Source organism: Scylla paramamosain, unplaced genomic scaffold (assembly GCF_035594125.1).
Source record: "Scylla paramamosain isolate STU-SP2022 unplaced genomic scaffold, ASM3559412v1 Contig19, whole genome shotgun sequence".
NCBI classification, from domain to species: domain Eukaryota; kingdom Metazoa; phylum Arthropoda; class Malacostraca; order Decapoda; family Portunidae; genus Scylla; species Scylla paramamosain.
Window position 1 is genome coordinate 675,682 of NW_026973684.1, and position 13,275 is coordinate 688,956.

Sequence of the window (13,275 nt, forward strand, 5' to 3'; positions counted from 1 at the left end):
GTATAAAGTGTGGGGGAGAGGCTGCTTCCTTGAGGGACACCACTATGGAGCTGGAATCTCGGGCCATCGTAATTTTTGAGAGAGATGGAGGCAGTTCTGTTGTCGAGGAAACTATTGAGGAGTTTTGCAAGTATAGTAGGTGTTTGTATTTGTAGTATTTTGTATTTTAAGCCGTTTAATCATACTTTATCAAACGCTTTTGAAACGTCTCTAAGGACTACACAGCATTGTTTTTTGTCTGCTATTGCTTTTGATATTGTTTCTGTTATTGTTGCAAGGGCTGTATCTGTAGATCTGTTTTTGCGAAAGCCGTGCTGTGTTGATGGAAGAATATTGTTGGATTCTAGAAAAGTACGGAGTCTAGTGTTTATTATTTTTTCATATATTTTGCTTGGTACCTCTAGTAACGATATGGGGCGAAAGTTGTTAGGGTCAGTGGTTGGTTTGTCTGGCTTAGGAATTAATTTTATTTGTGCGTGTTTGAAGGTTTTTGGGAAGTATCCCATGGAGAGAGAGACGTTAAGTAGCTTTGTGTATATATCTAGTACTTCGTTAGGGAGATTTGCTAATATAGTTTTGTTTATTTTAGTGTGTCCTGGGGTGTTGTTTTTTAGCTGTTTTATTGTATTTTTAATGTCTTGTAGTGTGATGGGAGATATGTATTCATTATTTATATTAAGATTGGCTGGGTCTGCATGTTGGTAAGGAAGTGTAAGTATTCTATTGTTGTTTATATATTCGTTTACTGTTTGGTCGTTCTCTTGATCAAAAGTCAAGTTCTCTTCTGGACTTATTTTAAAAACATTGCTCCATATTTCTCTAAAAATAGTTTCTTTTTGGTTTTCTTCGTAGATTTTGGTGTTTTCATGTATTAAGTATGGTGTTTGTCTTGTTTTGTTGCCTTTTAGCTGCTTTATATTTTGCCAGAATTTCTGTGGGTTTTTATGTAGATGATTTAGTTTCTTTATTTTATTTTCCCAGTTTTTGTTACTTTGTTGCTTGCATTCTGTTACTATTGCTTGCCTAATAGTTTTGTATGTGATGTATTTAGTGTAGGTCCAGCCTGCTATCATGCTGTTTTCTATAAGTTGCTGAGCCCACCACTGTAACTCTTTAGTTTTAGGGGTAACTAATGATTTTTGTACTGTTTTATGTTTTGTAATTGGTATGTGTTCTTCCATGGTTGATGTTATTGCTGTTGTCCATTCTTTTAATGAGTTTTCAAGTGTTTGTTGGTCCATATAAGGGTCTACATTGATATTTCTTGTTTTGTGTTGTGTTGTGATCTTGAATTCTTCCCAGTTTGTCTTTTTGAGTGAATATGTGGATGACGTTTCTATCTTTACCGGCTTTGCAGTGATTTTTATTATAATGGGTAAGTGATCAGATGAGGTTGTAGGTCCAGTTTGTATGTCTATGTTATGGTATGTTTTGTTGTTAGTTAGTATTATGTCTGGTGTTGATCTGGAGTTGTGAGATATAAACGTGGGGAAATCTGGTCCTATATGAGTGAGTTTGTTGATGTTTATGAGCATCATCAGGGCTTTTCCTACTGTGTTTTCCTTTTTATTATCTATTTGTGGATGGTGTGCATTTAAATCTCCTATTATGTAAGTAGGGTAGTTTTGTGAAGCAATTCTGTGAAAATCTGTGATAGGGAGGTAAGGTCTTCTTGGGGGTAAATATGTGGTTGCTATGTTGATGGGTCCTGTGTTTGTTTCTATTGTAATTTGTAAGATATCAGTATCGAAATCGTCTGTTACTTTGTGTTTGATATTTTGTTTTATTAAGATTGCCGATCCGTCATGCATTTCTTCACTGGAGTTGATGAGGTAGGTGGTGTAATTGTGTAGTTTTATGTTTTCTGTTGTTTTTAAGCCGTGGCTATTAATTAGGATAATGTGTGGATCAATTTGAGAGTAAGTTGCTATTAGTGTTTGTTTGTTGGTGTTCCAGTGAGCGACGTTGTGCTGTACTATGTTAATGTTTTCTAAGGTTTTGTGTATGTTGAATGTATATGATGGTGTGCCTATTGGCTATTTTTTCTTGCTACTTTATGTTTTGGTGGGGTCAACTCACTGGGCAAACCATTTCGTATTTTAGTATATTTTTGGTCATCTGTGACCCTGAAGCAGTTGTCAAGGTTTATTTCGTTGTTTATGAGGCTTTTCCATACCTCTTCCTCTGATATGTTTTTAGCTGTAAATCTCCATTTATATGTTCCTGCTTCTATTCCTTCTTCTATTTCCTTCAGGCTTAATTCTTTTCCCATTGGCCAGCCCCTGCTTTTCTTTGCAATTATTATCAATCCCAGATCTGTTCCTTTTATTTTTTCGAGTTCTGGCATTTGTTCTTCAGGATCTGCGAATTCTTGTGTGTCTTCCATTGTAATGTTTGTGTCTGTGTTGTATATGTCTTTAGTCTGCGGGAGCGTGTTTGCTTGTGTGATGTTTGTGTTTTGGATGTGTGGGGACGTGCTTGCCTGTTTGGTGCTTGTGTTTTGTGTGTTTCCTTGCTGTTGTTGTGTTTGAGGTTGTGTGTTTGAGTTGTTGCTGTTGGTCATCATTGTGAGAATCTGCTTAGATGGCGGGTTTGGTGGAAGATTTATTTTTGGGAGGTTGTTAAGTGTTAGTGCTCTGTTGAACTCATCATTGTAAGTCCCTGGGTTTACAGCATTTATCATATGTGCGTGAAGCATACATGAGGTAATCTTGGCACATGTGTCCCTGTCGAATGGTTGCTGTGTGGGTGCGCTGTAGGTGTTAGCATTAACTGTCTGGCTGTATGTTTTGTTTGAGTTAGTTGGTGTTTGCTTTCTTTTTTGTTCTATGACTTCCTTCCTTTTCTTACACTTGAAGGCCAGAGTTCTGTGAGGTTCGTTGCAATTGATGCATTTTTTTGTGGTGTTGTGGCATGTTCTCCATGTGTGCCCTGTCTCGGCACATTCTGAACATATTTCGTATGTTTTTGGTTTATCACATTTGTTGGTAGGATGATTCTCAATAGCGTAACATCTCATGCAGGTGAGGATGGGAATAAATTCTTCTATTTTTATGTTATAGTGAGGAATGCTCATATTAAATGCTAGCAGCCCTGTTTCAGTTGCTTTTCTTGCTGAGGTGGAGCTGTTCAGAGTAATTTTTATCATCTTTGTTCTGGGGATTTTAAATACATTGTCAATTCCTTCGTTAAGGAAGTTGTTTTCGTTCAAGAGCTCAGCAGTAATGTCTTTTTCGGATTTTGAGTAGATGTGGTCGTCAGTGTTGAACAAGAGAATGGTTCTTTTTGCCTTGATTTCTGGTGGTAGAACAGGCGAAAATTCTTCCTCCTTCAAGAGACTGATGGTGTTTGGCGAGAAGATGTTGTCTGTGTCTTCATCCGTTCTAGTAATGACGGCGAAGGAGTCTGTGGTTGGTATGATCCGTGTGGCATAGATCAGTTTCTCCGAGAGTAGCCTTAGTAGTTTTAGCTTGTTCTTTGCAGAGGGGTCTGGGTGTTTGATCTTTACTCTTGGCATTTTTCTTCTTCAGGAGTCTTATGCTGAGAGCATCGAGTGGTGGTGATGCACAGTAAAAGTAATAAAAGTAAAAACCTTCTAAGACCTACAAAGGGCCAAAGGCCGACACACAAACACAGCTAAAGATAGTTTATGGAAGAAGCCTGCCTATGCGCCCCAGTTTGACGGTCCAGCTGCTAACAACCGACGTAACCGTCCTGAGGCACAACCTATCCCTAACAAGAGTGTTTGCCCGACCAATCCAAAAGGCTTAAGGCAGCCCTCTGAGGGCCCCCCTTGTGCAAGCCGCAGGGTTCACCTTGACCTTCTGGACGTACGCTAAGGGCGAAAATGAAATACAGTACGAGAGAAAAAGATGCCTGGGCGGGACTCAATAAAGAATCCCCGGTACACAGGTCTTGGGAGACTTGCCAAGGTGGAAGTTTCCCTGGTGTGCAAAGCTGGCACGAGTATGGCTGGTAGACACGTAGACTGCGTTGGAAGATCAGTCACCTCCTGCACTGGGGGCTCGCTATCCAGCAAGGTTACTCAACCCTGGGGCCAGAGCAACCAAGCACGGGGCGAACCAGGCGAGTGCTTCGAGAGAACGTGGTCTACAATGTCTGAGAGAGTTGAGTAAGGCGTCCATCAGAGTTGAGCGATGCGATGATGTGGACTGAGGCTCGTATTATTTCTCTTATATAGTCACCTGTTGCTAAGGTTGCCACATCTCGCTTCATTCTCCACTCTGGGAAGAGTTTGCGAGTCACTCCCCTCTTGGAGGGTGTGCGAATAGTATGGTAATTGAGGCGTTCACGCACCGGCAGGATGGTGATGAAAGGCCTCTCTTGCCCTGTGTCGAGCACCTGGTGGTGAGACGCATCACTCACCACCCCCGACTAGCCACGTGAGAGGTTCCACTCTCTTGCACGGTCCACATGAACGTTTGTGAGTGAAAGATTTTGTTGGCTTAATTTGTTATCATAATAGAATATTGCCACAATCGTTGCCACATTACATTACATTAATATATACATTATGAATTGTGCCATCTATACAGTGGTTAAGAAATTAAGGGGCTGCAATTAAAGTGCAAATTTATAGAACACGACAAAAGATGTGCTGAATACAGGACCCTCAGGCTGACTACCTCACTGGAAGGAAGAGAAAGGTATACGCAAACACGAGGGATAGAGTGAATCTGTAATGATGGAGTGCACAGGGAGCCCTGCGTCCTGGCATAAGGGACGGGCACTATTAGAGATAGTAGGTGGATAACCCAGCTGAAAGGTAAGTAGAGTCTACTTATGGGAAGCCCTTACAACACTCAATTGAAAAATAATAGAAAATTAAATTACAAAAATAAACAAATATAACATGAAATGCTATAAGCGCAGTAGATGGTAGGAAAATGTGTGTGTGTGTGTGTGTGTGTGTGTGTGTGTGTGTGTATCATCATCATCAGGTCGTTGCCGATTCCTTAAGATTAAGAATACGGCCTTCAGTGTTAATCTGGCGTCACCAAAGCAAGTAATAGCATCGGGTCATACGGCAAACACCTAACTTCTTGAATCATTTACCTGGCAGTGTCGCAGCTCCACGACCATTATTCTGAAAGACTTCTGTGCCGCACCTCCACTACATTCAAAGGACCTAGTTTAAGTTACATGGGTTGTTAAGTTTTTTTTTTTTTTTTTTAACGGCTCTAATGACAGATTATCATGATTTCTATTTTCCAAAGGTCTAGTTGAAGCTACATTGTTTTTTAAGGGTCTTTTTACGGTTCTAGTGACAGATTAACAAGACTTCTACATTTAAAAGGCTCTAATTGAAGATAAGTGTTTTTTCTACGGTTCGAGTGACAGATTAATTCCACTTTCACACATTTCGACTTTTTACTGTCCATGACCCGGCACCGTGTATGCTACACACGTGTGCCAAGTCTAGAAAGCCTTGCTCACGCGGGGAAACCACCTTTCTCAGTGCACGTACCATAAGACACCAAGGAAGACTTTATACCTTCCTCGTGAGACGCAGAGCCTGAGTCCCGGGACTGATGGTACAGAGAAAGGCAAAGGGAAGGCATCAGTACATCCCACAGGATCAGTCAATCCCACCAAGCCATCGCGCTCTCCCACCCGCCTAATAAGCCTTCCTAGCCTTCACCCTCTGTCTTGCCTGCTTTCATGGTCTGCCTCCTGATGCTTCTTGAAGTACTTTTTTTTTTCTTCTTCTTTCTCTCTTCCCTTAGTTATACTATGGCTACTTTTCGGAGAACATTTTCTTTCCCCTGCGAAAGTTTGCAGGGTTACGCTTCATTAGGACCACCCGCAGCAGATTTATGAAAGGGTTGCCTCTCATTAGCATATTCACTGTAATCAGCATTCTTTAATTACATCACCTTGACAGTAAAGTAGTGAACATCACATTTACAACACTGACTGGAGGAAGAAGGTGAGAGGAGCATGGCAACTTTCAAAAACGCACCTTTCACCTTGCCAGATCACGCTGGTGCAAGCGCGCACGCACACACACATACATTTAACACTGAGCACACAGCATCCTACGTCTTGCTGCTGGATTAGAAGGTAAGTAACAGAACAAGTCACCTGTAAGTACCATCAGTTTGTGGAGCCTACAAGGGTCAGTTGTGAGAGTAGACATGTATGTACACCAGACCACATTGCAGGTATCATAACTGATTGACCATAAACCCTCTTTGGTTTGAGAGCATATAGGACTTGTGATGATGTAGCTGTGAGAGAAACGTTTCCAACTGACATGCTAACATGCCTGCCTTGCCTGTGCAGACGGTGACCAAGGTGATCATCAGCAGTCAGGCTGGCGGGGACATGAGCAACATTGGGAACCAGCAGGTGCACCTCATCACCAGCCAGAGTGGTAATACTGCAGCCTCCCCTGCCAAGCTGACCTTGCAGCAGGCACAGCATGTGGGTTTCTTGCCATCCTCCAAGCCACAGGGCCAATCTCCAAACAAGGTCAGGAAGGAACACTGGTGAACCTGAGTTTTGTCTTGATGCAGCATCTCTCTCTCTCTCTCTCTCTCTCTCTCTCTCTCTCTCTCTCCAACAGAATGACACCATCACCCTGCACTCATTTTCCTCCATTTGATGAAGTAGACTTAGCTAAGATGAAGATCAGAGCTAGATGTAATTATGGTAGGAATAATAATAATAAGGTGATTAAGGGATATCTCCAGAAAAAGTGAGGCATCAGAAATCCCAGAAAGGTAAATGGAGTTGTGGTGTAGCTCCAGCTTCCCTCTCAAATGCCATCAGAAAAATTGAACAGAATTCTGGATATCATTCTGCAACTACAAGAAGCTATGTTGGTAATCTTTAGAGGTCTGAAAGTAGACAGGGAAAGAAAGTGTAAAGATGAATACAATTAAGGAGACATTCCCCAATAAGTGTGAGGATAGATTGTTAGAATATATGAGAGCAAGGACAAGAGAGTGGTAGGACAGTAGAGTGCAGGGATGAGGTGCATGGACAGGTGCAGATGGAGACTTTTGCCATGGCCATCCACATCCTGTAAGGGAATTGCCAGAAACAGGCATCTCTGTAGATTACATTCGAAGAAAGAAGCTCCGTGCAAGGAGGAAGATACCGGTTGTTAATGTAGCCTCCGTTCAGCAGATTGTTGTGCAGCGGGTGAGTATGGGTGGAGTGTCCCCTGTGAAGAGTCCCAATAAGTTGGTCCCTGTGTCCTCCAAGTCACCCACCAAAATTGCCCCAGCCCCTCCTTCCACACAGCAGGTGGGTTGTCCGGCAGTGGCTGCTTTCCTCCCTGCTTGTCTATAAGGGGCTGCCGTTATTGTGTGTTTCATCAGCAAGCTCCGGCCTTTGTCTTGTTTGTGCTTCTTTAAGTCTTATTTCTATATTTATGCTATTTTCTGTACTGTGAATATATTTTTCTTATTGGAGGTTCCATTTTAAAAATATATATGATAAGAATTATGAATCTTTAGGTGAGATGTCACAGAGAAAAGCTATGTGCATTTTCATGAAGGGATGGAATATTGTGCATTATTAGCCAACATATTACAAACAAGGCTTTACATGCAGGATGGGCAGAAGCTATTGTGCAAACTCTTATACATAGGAATACAAGATTTAAGCAAACTTCTATCTGTAATTCCCTACATAAGTTGTCATTGTTAATTATCAGTTCAGCAACATTACCATTTATCCCTCTAAACATTGTTATGGTGCAGGATTGTGTGTTGCTTGGCTATGAATGGTATGAATGGCTGCCTGTGACTGGTGGCTAAGTGCCAGCCATCCTAAAGTGCAGTTAATATAATAGTGTAATCATTTGTTGAATTTTCTAACCATCCTAGAAACAAGTTATGTAAGTAGAGAGTTGTCAGTGGATGCATCCAACATTCATCATTATTTATATTGCTTCTTCGTATTTGAGGAGTTGAGATTAATATTTAGGTATGTCATGCTTCCATATTGCACGATCTTGTTTTTTTCCCTAATTTTTCAAGTAACTAGATTTATCTTCTCAGACTTCAATCATGGTTTATTTTTCCATTTTTAAAATTTTTTAGTAACTTTGGTAAATCACATCTAATAAGGAACAAGGAGGCAGCGTTTCATATGTTGTGCCAGCTGTCCATCTTGTCCATGTCATTTGCTGCCGGTGACCTCTGTTTCCCTTGTGTACTAATTTTGTGACAGCCACCTTGGTACCTCTTCTTGTAATCTACTGCTGTTCTCTGGGTCTGTTAGTCTTGTGATGACTTGCCGCATGTTGATCTCGATGGTCACATCTCATCTCTCATCTGTCAGGGTGGTGATAGCTCATGTGTTTGATTTCTTCTTGGTGATTCTTGGGTTACAACAGATACACTAAAATTATGACTCCCTTAAGTCATCTAAGAGATTATAATCTGTATCTACATATACGTAAAAATGAATGTGTGAGTGACTTCCACTCACTGTTCATTATTAGAATGTATGCTGTGTGTCCTTTTTTCAGCCAGGAATTCATCATAAATGTTGTCATCCAGCAATTTCTGTATTTCACAAAATGTTGCCCTCACTTAATACTTTGTTGACACAGATCCTGTTTTGAACAGGTGTTTGGATTGTATGTTTTGTAAGTTTTTTGGTAATGAATTCCAGTCTTTAATGGCTGTATGATAAAAGGTATGTGCTGAGGGACCCTTTGCAATTGACATACCAAAGTTTAAATCATTGTTTCTAGTCCTAATTGTGTGGGTATTTGTTTTCCTATGGAAATGTTCTGCTAGATATGTTGGTCCTCTGTTGTTATGGATATTATGTGCATGGCTTGATTTTAATTCTTTAACCCTATTCTTGACACTAAGCATATTTACTTTTCCTCTCTCCACTTGTCCTATATGAGATCTAGGGTCTAAACCTAAAATAAATCTAATAATCTTGTTTTGACAAATTTGTAGTTGTTTTTTAGATCTACTGCTCAGTCCAGAGTACCAAGAGGAACATGCATAATCAAAGTGAGGTTGAATTAGAGAGCTACATAAGGTTTTCTTAATTTTTTGATCAAGGTCTTTTGCTTGTCTGTACATGAATTTTAACCTTGCATTTATCCTCTTGATTATCTGATTACAATTTAGCTCCCCTGAAACACACTGATCCAATTGAACTCCTAAATATTTTACTGATTTTACTCCATTTATGTCCTGTCCCAAACATGTTATATTAAAATCATCTACATTTTTTTATTTTGTTTTTGATCCAACTAACATAATTTCCGTCTTTCCTAAATGCAAAGACAGCTTGTTATTTATCATCCAGGTGTTACATGATTCAAGTTCTTTTCTTAGTCTATTTTTGATAAAATCTACATCTTTGTGTGGAACAATCAAAATGCTGTCATCTGCATATAGCAAAAGTTTACACGAGACACTGATTTTCATGTCGTTTACATAACATAAGAACAGGAGTGGACCTAAAATGCTTCCCTGTGGTACCCCACAGGATACATTTCTGGTTTCCGAGCAATGTTCATCTATCTTCACAATTTGACTTCTTCCACTTAGATAAGAATAAAACCATTCCACTGACTCTACACCCATTGCTCTTAATTTTTCACACAAGATATGATGGTCAACAGTATCAAATGCTTTTTGCAGATCTAGGAGAGCTAGGCCTGTATACTCCCCTTTCGATATATTAGTTTTTAGTAGGTCTAACAAATGAATCAGACATGTATCTGTGGAATGACTATCTCTAAATCCAGATTGAAATTCATAAATGATATTGTTTGCTTTAAGGTAATCTGATAACTGATCATAAACAGCTCTTTCTAGTACTTTAGATATTATATTAAGGATACTAACCGGTCTGTAGTTACTGACTTCTTGTCTGTTATTCTTTTTGTACAGTGGTTTTACTCTAGCTTCTTTGAATCCTTGTGGTACTTCATTTGTATAAATTGACTTATTGATAATGTGAGTTATAGGACCTTTTAGTATTGGTGCACCGTCTTTTATAAACCTTGCTGGTATGCAGTCTAAGCCTGTGCTTTTATTTATTTCTAGTTTCCTTATTATATTGAATACGTATTCTTCAGTTACCCCGGTTAGTTTGAACATATTTTCTATGAGTCCTTTGGATCTGTAGTAGTTTTTAAAATTATAAGAGTCAGTGTTAAAAATTCTATCTGCATATGGCAGCTTACTAACCAAACTTGATGCTACTGTTGTAAAGAATTTGTTAAAGTATGTTGATATCTTCCTTCCGTTGAAACACAGTTCATCCTCAATTTTAAGCACTATTTTCGAATTCTCCTTTGATTGTCCAGAATAACCTAAGTTTTTGAGCTGTTTCCATAATTTCTTGTTATTGTTAGAATTTTCTTTTATTTTATCAGAGATATATTCAGATTTTATTTTTCTTATGTTTTGTTGTAGTTTGTTCCTTTCTCACCAGACGCAAGGTAGGCAATGCCTGTCAGTGTCCGGCCTCTACGAATCTTCTCCAAAGGTCTCTATCCATGAAATCCTCATCTCTGGTTATTTCTTGTAGATTTCTTCCTCTTGTTTGTTCCTTGATTTGCAGAATTTGTCATATTTATATTTGTTGTTTTTATCCTTTTTATATTCACTTAAGAGTCTATCTCTTTCTTTTATCATGTCTAGTACTTGTGTAGTTATCCATGGTTCCGTTCTTTGTTTGATTCTAATTTCTTTTACCGGAGCTACCTTGTCAATTACTTTGATGGAAATGTTTTTAAAACTGTTCCATGCTTCGTCAACTGTTTCTGCCTCATAAACACAATTCCAGCTTTGGCTTCTTAATTCCTCATTGAATATCTGTACATTATATGTCTTCATTGATCTGATCTTAATACTATTATGACCATTTATACATGCCTTCACTGTCTTTCTAGTACAGTATGTTATATAGTGATCACTAATTCCTATTGGCAGTACTCCTTGTTGACTAATCTTTTCAGGTTTGCTACATATAATATGGTCTATAATAGTTGATGATTTACTGGTTTCCCTGGTCACCTCACTTATTAGTTGTTCCATACCAAACATTTTAATTAAATTTACATATCTTTTGTACAGTTGTCCTGTTTTCTTAAGAACACATATGTTCATATCACCTTGAATTATAACTTCATCATCTTGGGAAAATGTTGTGATATTTTCTTCAAGCAATTCTAAAACATTATTTTGCTGCGGAGGTCTATAGCAACATCCAATAATAATAGGTTTTGTCTTTGGCAAAAGTATTTCACACCAAATCACTTCAAGTCCCTCTGTGTCAACATCATTTCTTTGGTTGATGCTTAAACATGACTTTATGTATATACACACTCCTCCTCCATTCCTGTTTCTATCTTTTCTTATTACCTGATATCCGTTAATTTCTATTTCATTGTTGGTAACTGAATCGTCCAGCCAAGTTTCTGTAATGCACAATACTGCCGCATTAGTTTTGAGTGCCAATATCTTTATTTCTTCCAGTTTGTTCATGAGTGAGCGGCTGTTTATGTGTACTATGTGTAACCCTTTGTTATTAAAAGTTTCATAAATTTTGTTGTCACTTTTTGATGGTGTAGTGATGTCAGTATGTTCTTCATTAACTTCTTCATTTATATTGCCTGTACCTTCATTTATCTGTGCGTTTGCAGTGTGATGCTTTTCTTGGAAAGGCAATTCAGCTAGACAGCACAAATTACATATGTGTTTACACTGTTTTTCTTGCCATGTAATGTATTTCTTGTTACCACTAATGCACTTTAGATGAGTTTCTTTTTTACATAGATCACATATTAATGATTTACTGTTCCTGTAAATGCCTTTTTTACACAATTCACATATTTTCCTTTCACTTTTCTTATTTTGTACTATATTTTTCATGCACTTTAAGTGAACTTTGCAGCTACATTCTTCACATTCCTTTGTTTTGCTGGTTTTAATAATTCCTCTCCCACAATGCGCACATGTATTTTTTGGGCGTCTTTTACCTTCCTCTCTTGTCTGCACACTATTTTCAATCACTTTGCTACACTGGGGGCCGGGATTGGTGCTAATATCGCCACTCTGTAGTAGTAAAATTAAAATTGTTCCAGGGGAAGGTTGTAGCCTGTTGTATTGCGGTACTTGGTGTGTGATCATGATGTAGCTAGGGATCAATTGTGTGACCCTTTGCACAGGATGGTAGTTTGCCCTCCTTTCCCTCATTTCTAGTTATGTGATAGTATATGTGGCTTCTAAACAGAATTGTCTGTTTTAAGCTTGAATACTCTCTTGTAACTCTGTAATCTCTTCTCCTTGCTTCCTCTTCTTTTCATATCCATCAACTATTCAAGTTGATCAAATATAGAGTAGGACATCAACTATTCAAGTTGATCAAACATAGTAGTAGCAATAATAATAATAATAATAATAATAATAATAATAATAATAACAATAATAATAATAATAATAATAATAATAATGATAATAATAATAATAGATAATGATGTACTGCTTTCTGATTGCTTTGTATGTGCTTCAGATGAACTATATTCGACTAGTGAGTCCTGGAGTTGGTGGAGGAGGAGGAGGAGGAGGAGGAGGAGGCAGCGCCACACTCATACGCCCAACACCTCCCACCAACAAGCCCATTGCTCCTGCTGCCTCTCAGCCCATCAAAATTAAGGCTATGCCCATTGCTCCCAATCAGACCGTAAGTTTGACTTTGCTCTTACTGTTATGATTACCATGCTGTGATGGCAGTGTTGGTATGGTATGTAGCAGTACACATGGCAGGTAACTAGCCATGGGTAGGATGGTTACAGTACTGTATACTTGGCATGCACCTCTAGTTGAAACTAATTCCCCCTTTGAAATAGTAGAACCAAATAAATGATGAGTTGGTGTACATGTAATTTTTTCTCATGTTGAATTAAATTGCTTCAAGTAACTTCAGTCTTAATCCCCTCACCACTCCTATGCAGAGGAACAAGCAGCGCGTGATCATCCCAGTGTCCGGCTCAGGCTCGTCCAATGTGTCGGGTGGGATGCCTCAGACCAACCTGACCCTCCCAGCCTCTGCCCTGCCCCCAGGAGTCCTTTCCAACACCCAGCCAGGTTCAGTGGTTATGATCCCAGCTCACTACATGTCACAGGTACCTTGGTGCTCACACTGCAGTTGTCACTTACACCAAGCTATCATATTAACACTTAGGTGGCAGGTGACATACTGGTACATCCTGCTTCTGGTGGACCTGGTATTTGGAAGATGTTTTATTGTGTCTCTGTA

The 13,275-nt window shown here is 39.1% G+C and overlaps 2 protein-coding genes across 13 annotated transcripts in view; both read left to right on the top strand.

Moving 5' to 3' along the window:
* Positions 1-4,949: 4,949 nt before the first annotated feature.
* LOC135097409 (uncharacterized) lies at positions 4,950-10,520 on the top strand. 2 transcript variants are annotated; one of them, XM_063999255.1, is made up of 3 exons: positions 4,950-6,084; positions 6,307-6,495; positions 7,156-10,519. In XM_063999255.1, the coding sequence occupies exons 2-3, from the start codon at positions 6,349-6,351 to the stop codon at positions 7,318-7,320; spliced, it is 312 nt and encodes a 103-aa protein (XP_063855325.1). In that variant the 5' UTR covers positions 4,950-6,084; positions 6,307-6,348; the 3' UTR covers positions 7,321-10,519. The 2 variants fall into 2 exon arrangements, with proteins under 2 accessions (XP_063855325.1, XP_063855324.1); XM_063999254.1 differs by having other exon boundaries at positions 4,950-6,495; positions 7,156-10,520.
* Positions 10,521-12,505: 1,985 nt separating this feature from the next.
* LOC135097429 (protein lin-54 homolog) overlaps positions 12,506-13,275 on the top strand; it is a 66,742-nt gene continuing 65,972 nt past the window's right edge. For 10 of the 11 annotated variants that reach the window (XM_063999330.1, XM_063999331.1, XM_063999328.1 and 7 more), the window contains exons 1-2: positions 12,512-12,699; positions 12,971-13,141. In XM_063999330.1, the coding sequence (XP_063855400.1) occupies positions 12,529-12,699; positions 12,971-13,141 (342 nt within the window). In that variant the 5' untranslated portion in view covers positions 12,512-12,528. Of the gene's footprint in view, positions 12,700-12,970; positions 13,142-13,275 lie in introns of all 11 variants that reach the window. The other variant, XM_063999323.1, reaches the window with a different exon arrangement.

What these genes read in the sequence shown, in the direction of transcription:
- LOC135097409 (XM_063999254.1), top strand. Translation starts at nt 6,286, where the DNA reads ATGCCTGCCTTGCCTGTGCAGACGGTGACCAAGGTGATCATCAGCAGT. An exon ending in AGGGCCAATCTCCAAACAAG is followed by an intron (nt 6,496 to 7,155) that starts GTCAGGAAGGAA and finishes TCCGTTCAGCAG; the next exon opens with ATTGTTGTGCAGCGGGTGAG.